The sequence below is a fragment of the Phaethon lepturus genome, unplaced genomic scaffold, assembly GCF_000687285.1.
Source record: "Phaethon lepturus isolate BGI_N335 unplaced genomic scaffold, ASM68728v1 scaffold4835, whole genome shotgun sequence".
In the NCBI taxonomy this organism is placed as follows: Eukaryota; Metazoa; Chordata; class Aves; order Phaethontiformes; family Phaethontidae; genus Phaethon; species Phaethon lepturus.
The window spans coordinates 1-12,273 of record NW_010541070.1 but is presented as its reverse complement, the minus strand read 5'-3'; the positions used below and the strand labels follow the sequence as shown (position 1 = coordinate 12,273).

The window sequence follows — 12,273 nt, the reverse complement described above, 5'->3', positions numbered from 1 at the left end:
ATTCCTGCTAGACCATCTGCTCCACAACAGCAGAGCACAAAGGTTTTAAATAGTTAGGTGGTACCTGTATGAATCTCCGACTGTGAATGTATTTTTCCAGCTATATTTAAATGATGCAGTCAGGGTTGTTTGGGACTTAAAGGACCCATTAGGTCATCTAGTTTATCTCCCTGACAAATATGCTCTTGGTTCCCGCATGCCTTTGCTAGTGCTACAGCTAGCCTTGAAGAACACTGAAGATAGGGTTTCCACTACTTCTGTTGAGAAACAGTGGTGTGGAAATGCACAGTTCACAGACAGCTTGCTTGGATATGTTGCCTTGCTCTTTGCATTCCAATCACATACAAACATTACCTGTCTTTGCTTTCAAGTCCTGCTTGTGGCCTACTTTCATGCCATCTGTCATCTATCCTAACGCTGTCAAGGTGTCTGCTCCAGTCTTTACTAATGCAAAGGGCTTTTGGAGGGAGTGTTTGTGTTTCGTTTTCAGGTGGAGATGTGCTCAGGGTGACGGCCAAGAGAGCTTTTCCCTTAGCACTGACATGGTATGTGAGTTGCAAGGTGTGAGCCATCACAGCCAAACATCTGCTTTGTCCCTCTCCTGCTTGTCTGTACTCGTAGTTGCATGTGGCCCTGCCAACTCAAGTGCTTTTGCCCATGTTGTCCAACATTGTTGGGGAGAATTTCTCCCACAGGAGCACTGTTGTCTTTCAAGTCAGTCTTTTAAAATGGGTCTATCTTAGTTATGCTTATTAAAAAAACAAAACACCAAAACCAAAAAACCAAAACCGGAAAACACTTTACACTTCAACAGCAGGACAGTTTCTGTACTGATACCACCACCTACACACTGACCCATCTGTTTTCTCCTTTTGAGCACTCCACTTCTGTCTGTAAGTGCTTCTGCCCTTCCTGAATTACAAGCCGCTTTTGTTCTACTCTGATTGAACTCAGTGAGACAGAGGTCCATGGAAACAGTATCTAAGTGCTGCTGCACAAAATGCAGTTGGGAAGAATGGATTGTGATGGCTACGTGGTTGTATTTATGCTAAATATGCAGGAGAAGTTTTGGCAATATTAATGAGGCCAAGCAGATTAGCCTGGAAGATGCTCTAAGAAGCAAGGAGATCCACGCGGCCTTCATCAGCACAGAGAACAGAACCCATGAAGAAACCATCAGGTATTTGGAGGTGTTTTTTTCCCCTTTTCCCATCCTTTCCCCTATAATTTAGAAACATAGAGGAGCTGTGTAAAGCTGTTGCAGGACACGATGCAGACACTGGAGGAAAGACTGCCAGACTAGAAGCCTGAAGTGAATGATAGTGAGTTCCCTAGAGCACTCAATAAGCCCTGGAAGAGAGTAGGATTTAAGAGGTATTCATTTCCCAAGTAATTCCAATTGCATACCTCTAGGCCTGTGTTTGACGGACAGGCAGCTTAAAACAGGATTCAAAGCCTTTCCTCATAGATTATAGCGAGGAAATGAACTCCAGTGCTCTACTCCAGCCACTCAAGTGTCTGGAAGCTAGAAATTGCAGTGCTCAACAATGTGGCGTTTTAGTGACTTGCTGTAGGTGGGTGAGGGAATTCTGTTGAAAACATAGAATTTTTAAAACACAGATCTCCTGGTGTTTAAATGTGTGATGTAGCCACCATACCATCCTTTCTAGGCACCTTGCCATTTATTTCTGTTACTCTGCATTGTGCATTTCTCCATATGGGTCTGACTGTGGGAATGAGAAGCAGCTTGCACAGTGGAGAGAGATGATTACGATAATATACTTTTTAAAGACTGATATTGTATCCCTTTCAGAATGTTTTTAGAAGCTGGGAAACATGTCCTCGTTGAGTACCCCATGGCTCTGTCTGCTAAGGCGGCCCATGAGCTCTGGGAGATGGCTGAACAGAAAGGTAAGGGCATTTGTTCTCAAGGGTGTAAACAATATTACCTGTTTGGGAGCACTGAAGGCATCAAACTCAAAGGCGGGGCTCCAGTCTACTCTTAATCATGATGTACATCAGAGATGTGTCAATCTAGGATTTAAGACATGTGCCAATCGGGAAATAAACACACAAATGTCAAGGCGACAAGTAAGGTACGTTTGCCCTCACAAAAACACCTCTGCTTGCGACACTAAGAATGCAACTAGAGAAGGAAATTTCTGTCACAGTGATAGCAAAGCATTTAATGAATGTAGCCACTGGACTTGTGCACTTCCCTGTCCTCCCTCTCCCTGAAAATAAAACTGTAAACAGCTCTCCTACTTTCTAGCGTGTGTGATATGCTGGTCACACACAGCTGCTCCTGCTATTGTAGGCCAGCAAGGCATCCTCTCTGAAAGACAGCTTGTCTCTAAGCAAAATCTCTTTATTTCTGGAAAGTGTGTGGTCCCATCCCTGCGGTGCCAAAGACCAGAAGCTGGCAGTTCAGTTGAGGCCAGTGGGGATATATGGGACTGCAAGGAACAGAACAGTGTTGGGCAGGAGCAGAGTGCAAACCATTTAGACAAGCTCCACTGTTTATACCACTGCTTCTTAAAAATTTCCTTTGTGGTTTTTGTCCTAAAACACCGGAGGTATAGGATTTCTTCTTTGCTGTTTCCCTGTACCAACACCACTTACTGCCTTGTTGCTCGCCAAATGGCTTGCCATTGAGCAGAATTTATGCCTCTTCTCTTGAAGCAGCAGCAGTTGCTGTCAGCAGCCTGGACTCTCCTGGAAACCGTCCAGAAAAACGTATTGAATGAGGGCCACATTCAGTGTGTATTGGATAGCCTCCATTCCAAACTAGCCCAATAAATTGCAATGGAGGGAGGTACTCCTTAACATATTGTTACAATCTGGGTCTGAGCATTATGCTGTTTTTTTCCCCTCCTTTTTCTTTCCTACTACCCTGGGAGGAAAAATGCAGAACAAGGAAATGTGAGGGGAAAGAGGCCAAGAATTAATCTGTCTTTTACTTTGAAGACTTGTGTTTCAGCCTTCATTGGGTATAGGGTTTCATTACAGAGTTTCTGTTATAGTGGCTACTGTTCTTGTAGGCACCGTAGTTCTTGTCTCCTGAAAATCCTTAACCCAGATTGATGCCTCAGCACAGGGCCAGTGTTTCGTTTTCTTCCCGACATCATTTTGCCAGCCATGCGTGAGAACATTTCTAAGTGAGTTCCCACTGGTGGCTGGTGAAGCCTTTACTGCTTAGGTGTGCCTTTGATTCACACAGAAAGCTCTTATTTAGTCTGTCCTGATTTTTGGTGTGGGTGTGTTTTTTTTTTTTTTCTCTTAATGGCAGGTAAAGTACTCCATGTGGAGCACATTGAGCTTCTGACTGAAGAGTACAAGCAGCTGAAAAAAGAGGTGGCTGGGAAAGACCTGGTGAAGGGAACATTGCATTTCACAGGTCAGTAGCTGTGAGGAAATCGAAGTCCACATGGATTTGTCTGCCTGCTCCACAGAGACGCCGGTCCTTCCAGGCTTCATTCAGTCCTTTTAGACAAGGGTCTGTCTATAAACTGACTAGAGACACAGGTATCAGTTCTGGATATTTCCATGAAATTACAGAACTGTCTGGAAAGCACCTTTGCCTTAACAGTTGTCTTCTATGGGCTGTTGCTTTGATAATCTCTTTCTGCTGTCTGGTGAAGAACGCAAGCCCATGCCTTGTTGTATGGAGGAGAGAGCACTTCCTCGTTGCTTCTGTACTTTGGTGGTAGTGGCCGATTTCTCATTCATATTGGTCTCAGAGAGGAGGATGAGCTCTGAGGAAGTGTTCCAATTTCTAGTGGGGACCTTTAGTCTTCCATCCTGGTGTTTGGACCCAGAAGATCTGGGAGAGATTTTTGAGCCATTGTTTTCTCCTTCCTTTATTCCCTTGTTAAATCCACATACACCCTCCTGTCCTCAACAAGTCCTGAAGGGTTTGTTGGATATGTACTTTGTGCAGCCTTCTCTGTCATAGCTCACCAACTGATCCATTTCAAGGTTGACCATGTTTGACTTCCTACTCAGTCCATCCACCCACTCCTGGCCTTTCTACACCCTGGTCTCTAAGCCTGCAACACTGCAGTTTCTTCAGCCTTTCCTGTACAGAGTGTGTTATTCTCTTCCCCATTTCTCAAGACTTTCTGTTGCTGTTGCACCAGGTAGCGTCCTTGATGAGAACAAAACAGGATTCCCAGCTTTCAGTGGAATTGCTCGACTGACTTGGCTGATTGACCTCTTTGGAGACCTCACTGTTACCTCTGCCACCAGAGAAAAGCAGAAGGATAAGAATTACTCCAGAATGACTGTTCACTTTCAGACAGCAAACAAGAAGTGAGTAATGGCCAAGGCAGCAGGTGAGCCAGGCTCCTCAGGTATCGTCTGCAGGAGTTTGGCATCCTCTCTTCCTCTTGTGGAAACAAAGTGGTTGGATGCTGGCGTGCAAGTGTACAAGAGAAACAGACCTGAAAATGCTTCTTATAGTAATCACGGTTAAAAGAGCCACCACCAACCAATGTCTGCTGAAGAGCACAAGGGGATTTGAAATCTCTTTTCTGATGTCTGGATGTAGGAATGGGCCCATGATGCATTATACCATGCCCAAGACGGAAAGGCCCTTATCTTGCACTCTGAAAAATTGTTCAGAGGCAGGATATTTTTTGTTTAGCATGAGACATTCTAGCTGTACATTGAAAGCTAACCTTGCGTTAAAGGTTGAAAATATATGACTGTTTGAAAAGGTTATGCACTAGTTATAATACTTTAGCTTATAACACTATAATGCTTGTGCTAATATGTAGTACTAGCTGGAGGTTAAGAGAAAATTACACATTTCGAGCAGAAGTATAATAAACTACTGAAAGGCCAACATGCAGAGTTTGCTTTTGACTAATGCCTAATCTGCAGTCCTGAAACGTCCTTGATTTTTCCTGAGTAGGACAACAGTATGTTGCCTATTTCTTGTCTTTTTGTTTTTGTTGCATGAATGTGTCAGGCTGAGTGAGAATCCAGCAGCTGGGCTTACTTGTCATTTTTTCCAGTCATTGAGCTATGACTTTCTTGCAGAAAACTCTTTTGATGATACATTTTATAATAATGAGTTTGCTCTCCCTGTTATAATATGGTAACAATAGCCTTGCTATCAAACAGTAAATTTTTAATGTCCTTGCTATAAAATAGTGTATTTTTAAATATGACCATGAAGTAAGTAGTCAGTGTTTCATACTGTGGATAGAGTACTCAACTTGGTCTGAAGTCTGGCAGTGTATTTTGCTGGAAACTCTCTGGTTTGGTCATTCTGGGCCATCTGCATGGAGGCCATGTCCTTTCAGCTAGGTTGAAGTTACTTAAGACAACAGTTTACTGCATGGTATAGATGCAACTTGAGAATTGTCTGACATGAAAAGGTACGGAGAAGCTACCCAAGCTCTATATGTTTCCTAGGAGGTAGGAATGGTGAAGGAACAGTTTGTTCCTTTCCGTTCACTCTTATTTTCCCATTTTTCCATACAGCACACACTGCCTTTGAGACAGATGACCCCCCTCATAGGCATATGACAAGAAGCAGATGAGAAGATTAGGGAGAGCAGGGGAAAATAAAACCCCATGGTAAAATATTATGGCCTATCTTCGTTTGTAATAAATTACCCTTTTTTGTTGCACTTATACTGCTAGACCACCTAAAACAATAAAAACCCAACCAGGAATAATAAACAGGGAGAAACAACTAAACACGAATGCTTACTTCTTTAAGAACTCTAGAGAAGTGTTTAGTTAAAAAAGTAATAACCTGAAGGAGTAGCTATTTGGGGACTGAATAGTCAGTGCTCATTTGAACTGTTAGTTTCACCGTGGGTCTAGTTAAGCATTTTATCAGCCAGTCCTACAAAGCCCGTTGCTTTGTATCATTTCTATCATGGGATTAGCATCTTGTCTTAGCAATCTTCCTCTCTCTTTAAATGAAACATAATTTCCCATTCCTTTTAAAATGCAGTTGTGAGAGGACAGAACTCAGTATACAAGCGTTATTTACCCTCTTACCAATTTGCCAGTAACACGAGTAGCTGTAAAGATCTATATAGAGTGAGATTTTGAACTAATTCCAGCAGGTGGAACTAGCGGGTGGCTTAAACATTTCCCTGGCTGTCCTGTCTTCTAGGTAGTCCTTAGCTGCTATGTATGATATTTGCTAGATACAGAATCCTTTCTGGATTCCTGTTTTTTTTGGTTTTTTTTCCTGCTCTACACCACTAACGGATACCCGCTTTTCTTAACCCACCGCTAATTATTTGTATGGGTCAGTAAGTATTTTGTCACCATGAGCTTTTTAATGACCTCGGAGACAGTCAACTTCATGCCTCTGGGATAATTTACGCCAGCTGGAAAGTTACATAGCGTTCCTGTATTCTGTTCGGTGGCGGGGCCATATTTTCTGCTGACCTTCCCCCATTGACGTCAGTGGAGTTACAGCAGTAGAGAATTTGGCCCACTCTCTGTCAAGTGAAGTTATGGCCCAGCAGTAATGGTGGCTGTGTTACGGCTCTAATTTGCCCAACCTTTATTTTGCTGAAGGATGGGAAAGGTCTGCACCTTTCCTGAGAGCTCTCTCATCCTTTTCTGAAAGGCATGAATACACTAACCTTGAGAAATCAGGTTAATTCAGCCTGTTTTCTGCCTTGGAAAACATAGCAGGTGCAGAATGCAGGAGCCTGTGTTCTGCTTGTTAAGCAGGGATTTGTGCAAAGGCTATAGCCTGTCTCTGCTGCACAGCCCGCACTGGCTGCTCGTCTGTCTCTGGGTGGATTTTGGAGGTGTGTGTTAATGCCTGACGCCCAGCTAGCTGAGAGATGACCTCTGCCTCTGTTGTGTGTTTCCAAGGCAGTTGAGCTGACAGCCTCTCTGTGATAAAACATTGAGCAATGCAGGAAAAGCCAAACCTCTACTGACAGCACAGCTGGTTTGGGACTGTGGTTCCTGTCCCAGGATTACAGAGCCTGGATTCAAGTAAAAGTCAAAAATTAATTTTAATGCGAGCTGGAGAGGTAATGATTTGGGCATTGTCTCCTTTGATGTTGACTAGGGGTAGCAGGGTCTAATTGTCTCATTCCCATCCAAGGTAAGGTAGCCCTTTTTGATTGCATGGTAAATAAAAAATACTGGCATTTTCAAAGCATGAAAAGGAAGATGTTTAAAAGAAATTGAAGACATTTTCTGAACACATATTCTGACAATAAACATTTGAAATGATGTTTTTATTGAAATCTAAGCTTATGAAGTCTAATAAAATAACTTCAAGTTGAACATCCATAAAAAATCATGTAATACATGCTTTCTGCAAAAGTTACTGCATAAAATACTAACCTGAGTGGACCCAGAATTCTTTCAGGCATGAAACCAGCTTAATTCTTCTGCAGGTACAGTGTTGGCTTCATTTTGGTTTATTGAGCTAGCACAGTCCAACTGAGGCCACTCGTTACTTGAGGAAACAAGGAATCAGAAAAGCAGAAAGTCTCTTCCAATCTCTGAATAAAACGTAGCTAGGAGAGCTCTACGTCTGAAATCTGGAAAGACAGAATGATCATAGAAAGTCAGGGAGATTTCTTCACTGCATATAGTTCTTGCTTTGTAAAAAGTCAGTATAAAAATGGTTTATTAGTGTTTGGTTAAACTTTCTTTTTCTTCTTTAACCGTCCACATATTTAATGTGGCTTCATTCAGCTACCAAAAATACTGGATTTGTTGCTTCTAAGTAACACTACTAATACTTATAAGTAACTATGTCCATAACCAGATAATACTTTGATACAAATCTTTAATGAAAATGGGTACATTATCTATTAAAAAACCAGCAGCCCTTCACAATTTTTTTCTCAAGCTAAAAAATGGCTTAAATAATGTGTGGACTTGCAGCATACATACATAGCAAAAAAAGGGACTAATTTCAGTATAGAGGTTGTTACTAATTAAAAATCAATATGTTTTAGTTACCAATCAAGTAGAATCAACCTCTCTTTGGGGAAACAACTAAAAAACCAATCACAGAAGAAGAAAAATCTATTAATAAACCAAACATTTTCCTGTTCACTGATCTAAATCAGTCATTTTAATAACTTTGATTAAAATCTGCATGGTTGTGCTTCTGGTTCAGTGGCTTCCCCAAGCTAGAGCAGAAGGTGGCATATGCTTGAGCCTGATCATTGGTGTGCATCTGCTCTAGATCACCCCAGGTCGGTGACCGTGCATTGATGCTGCCTGTTTTGGATCATATCATGGACTCCCCACTGTTACATGGTGGAGATCTTTGCCAATGCCTGCCCACTGGTTTCTTCATATCTGCCTACCTGAGATAAAGCAGCTTTGAATAACAGTAGCCTGAACCATCTGTGGCTCTTTGCTATCATAAGAACATAAAACCGGCTCTGTCGTGTCAGAGCAAAACCCAGCTTACTCAGTGGCCTGCCTCTGACTGAGGTCAACAGCCGGCACCTTGGGGAAGGAAGATGAGAACACAGAAAACACCAAGTGATGTGGCCCTCAAGCACCCTTCTGGCCTACAGTGACACGTAGCCTTGGGACTTCCTGAAACGCACAGTGTCTTTGAATTTGTTAGTCCTCTGAGGATTTTTTTTTTGGTGCATTCTTCCAGGCTGTGGTTTAGGTCCTTTTTTTTTTTTTTCCCCTCTGGTTGTTTTGTTCTGTTCAGTCAGGTTCATCTGGCCATGTTTAATTTGGTGTGTGTTTGGCAGTAGAGGTGAGCAAAGAATAATTGACACAATGATGTGAATATAGAAACTGGATTCTAAAGCATAAAAGATGAGAGGTGCAGAATCATTAAGCTGAGTGCTCTGCAGAATGCATTCAGAGTAGTCTGACAAGGACTTTCTTTCCAGATCTAATGATATTGAAGATTTAATGGGCAGTACTTGGAGACAGAATTTATTCTTCCATGCTATTGATGCCCTCATAATTTGTGAGTGGCAGACTAAAGTGGGCCATAAAGGACTGTGGAAGGGTCATCAATAACCAAGTAAGAAAAATAATGTGCGTCCTCTAAACACAGGCAGTAGTGAGTGCTGATGAATGAGCTGTAGAAAGGTAATGGCACAGTTTAGGCAGTTGACAAAAGAGCAGGAAGGGAGGATCGTGGCTGTGGCTGCTGTTGAGGACCATTCCTCAAAGCCTCTGCAAGCAATTACAGTGTTGGGACAGGGAGACTGTTAAGACCCCTGAAGCAACCCATGGCTCCTCTTTCCTCAGCCAAACTGGGAAGGAAAAACCAAACTTGAGGAGGAAAGCACAAGGACCTGTGAGCTGTGCCAGTCAATAGCTGACACCACCAATGCTTGGCCTGAAGACTGTGGCTATGATCTTGGCACATAAGACAGGACTTCGCTCTGATTAAGAAATACCTGCCAGAGAGTCTATATAGCTGAAACAGGGAAAATTGACATCTTCTGGTGTAATCTCTAGGATCAACTCAGTGCTCCCAGTGAAGAGAAAGAAACATATTTGAAAAGTTCAGAGAGTACAGACGCTAGTGTCTGCATGAGGGAACTTGCTGTCTGTCCAGCTCATCCTAAAAGGGTGGTGTTCAGCTTGCACAGTAGCACCTGGGTCATCATTATGTACTTGAGTGACGTGAATTTATTCTTGCTGGAGGAATGACTGGACATTGAGGTCCTTGTGAGTTTAGCTGTGATTGAATCATGCACCAAATATTTGGATGTTTAACTGCACTTTTCATCCAAGCCCACAAACAGATTAAACTTCCTTCTTCCCTTTGAGATGACTAGACATTGCTGGCGTCATTTTGTGCATAGGGAAAACAAAGCTGGAGAGAGCTTAGGTGGTGTGCTGAAAGCCATGGCATGAAGCAGTGGCAGAGTTAAGACTATTACCTGGTGTTCAACTCTGTAACAGTGCCACATGTTGGTCAGAACATGTTACCTGAATATGCAATGACTGAAATTTAAAAATGGTGCATTTACTAGGGCATTTTCTGTAAATGCAGAGAATAAAGGATAAACTAGAAGCGTTAATTCAATTTCTTAATAAATACTCTTCTTTTTCTCTGCTCCTCCACACTAGACCTCTGACTTGGATTGAAGAAAGGGGACCAGGCATGAGACGTGAAAAGAAAATCAACTTCTGTTTCACAAGTGGATGCCTGGAGAACTTCCCTCAAGCCCCAAGGTCTGCTGTGGGCCTTTTCATGCAGGATCAGAACCTCTTTGCCAAAAAACTGCTGGGCCAGGTATCCAAGGAGGAGCTGGCTGCTGAGAAATGGCGAATTTTGCGGTGTCTTGACCTTGCCCAGGTGATCCAACAGCACTGTGAACAGCCGGAGAAAATCTGTTCCTGAGACTGCTCTTAGGGAAGGAGGAACACGGCAGATGGGAAAGCTGTAGGGCTAGAGTTCACTGTTGCCATCAAGCAGTTGCCATTTCTGTTTTATTACCTTCTTTTTGACTAGTTGTGATTCCTTGGCTCTCTGTGTGGGCTGGAGAACCTGGGCTATACCCTGTGCCTTCTGGTTTGCACCAGAACAAAGCAACATTACCCTGCTCTGATGCATTGCCGTCCTTCCAGGCAGATAGGACTGTAGCAGCAACAAGCTTTCCCGTGATTCAGTTGGAAATGTCCCTGAGAGCAGATCCTGGAGGACTGCAAACACTAGATATGATTTTCCTTCCTGAGGTGTTTTTTTTTTTTCTTCTCTAGACACGTCTGAAAACAAGATGTGTCTAATTTAATAGTATTCATGTAGTATTATCTAGAAAGAAGAAGATTATCTAGAATCTTCATCCTAGAAGCATTATCCAGGATGAAGTTCTAGGTGGGTTTTCCACCTCTTGATCTGCAGAATTTGTGCCACCACAGTCCTGACCTTTTCTTCCAGATGCTCTGAATTGTTCTGTGTGTTTGCTTTTATTAGTTATTGTGCCTGTTTGCGTTTTTTTGTTGGTTTTTTTTTGATTGGTGTTGGGTTTTTTCACATTGGAAATTATCTACCTTCAAATAGAATCTATACTGATATCAAACCAGAATAGAAGAAATATCTTGTCTCTTGACAGATGCCATGTTGAGTTCACTCACTTAATTTCTCTGGTGCCCTGTGCCAACATAGAAATCTTTTTCCAGCAGAGATTAGAACAGTACATTAAACTAACACATTGCCTGCCTGCTTTCTACAGAATCTAAATTTTTTTTTTTTTTTTTGTACTGGAAGCAGCATATTATTTTCCTTCATTTGCATTCTGTATCTAATTCAGCATGTGAACAGATCACTGCTAAATATCATATACATCCTGCCTTCAAGAAAAAAATAATGTGCTCCTGGAAACAGTGAAACTCATTAGAAATAATGATAAAATTAGAATAGAACTGTAGAAAATGGAGCAATTTGCAAATTTAACCATGCAGTTACGGCATATGACACCTGTGGGGATGGGTTTTTAACATTTTACAGTAGCCCCAGGGTCAGGTATGAAGACATTATCACTTCCCTAAAGAAGTGTTAGATAGAACTAAAGAAGCATTTTAGTTTTAGGAGAAGTCTAAACAGTGCACAAATTCCTCTGTTTGCCGATTACTTTCTAATTACAGCATCTGTCAGAGCTATATTAATATAGCAGCAAACTTCAGTCTGTGCAGTTGTTCTTTCAAACACAGAACCGTCATTTCTTTTCCATGTTATCACTTGGGCAATTTTTTAATAAGAGAAAATATATGTTGTGAATATATACATAATTACAGCCAGTTTAAAAAAAAAAAAGTCTTCCTTTGGGTAAATCACGTTAATTCAGAAATTGGATACAGTACAGTTAGTTGGAAATAGGGAAGAAAAGACAGTGTATTTTTTGCCAAATTGGTCAGATTTTAGGAGCAATTGGAGCTTGATAGCTGAATGAATTCTGCATGTGAAATTTGTTTAAATCTACTCTGTTAAAATCAGTGAAAACCTTCCTATTGACTTGAATGGATTGAAATCCAGGTGGCTTGGTAGCAGATTTGTGCAGGCAGATCATGCACTTCTCCACCCGAATGGATGCCTTACTGAGCATTCACAGGGACTTCTTTACCAATGTGGTGGACATTGCCTGGGCAGATCTGATGCTGTGTGAGAGAGAAAAAGTGGGTTTGTGGCAAAATGCAAAAAGCCCATCTGGGATCAGAATGACATTAGAATCTGCTGCATACGTCTGCTACGTATGACAGCACATGAGAGGTCCTTTCTTGACAAACTCCTCGGCTGTGAATATGGGGTGAATACCACTTGTTTACATGTTAATTCAC

General features: G+C 41.9%; 1 protein-coding gene across 1 annotated transcript in view; it reads left to right on the top strand.

Moving 5' to 3' along the window:
* Positions 1-10,512, top strand: part of BLVRA (biliverdin reductase A) — a 31,108-nt gene extending 20,596 nt beyond the window's left edge. Inside the window, exons 3-7 of the mRNA XM_010287614.1 lie at positions 1,061-1,180; positions 1,814-1,911; positions 3,290-3,397; positions 4,140-4,311; positions 10,066-10,512. Coding sequence (XP_010285916.1) covers positions 1,061-1,180; positions 1,814-1,911; positions 3,290-3,397; positions 4,140-4,311; positions 10,066-10,339 — 772 coding nt within the window. The 3' untranslated portion in view covers positions 10,340-10,512. The remainder of the gene's footprint in view (positions 1-1,060; positions 1,181-1,813; positions 1,912-3,289; positions 3,398-4,139; positions 4,312-10,065) is intronic.
* The last annotated feature ends 1,761 nt before the right edge of the window (positions 10,513-12,273 follow it).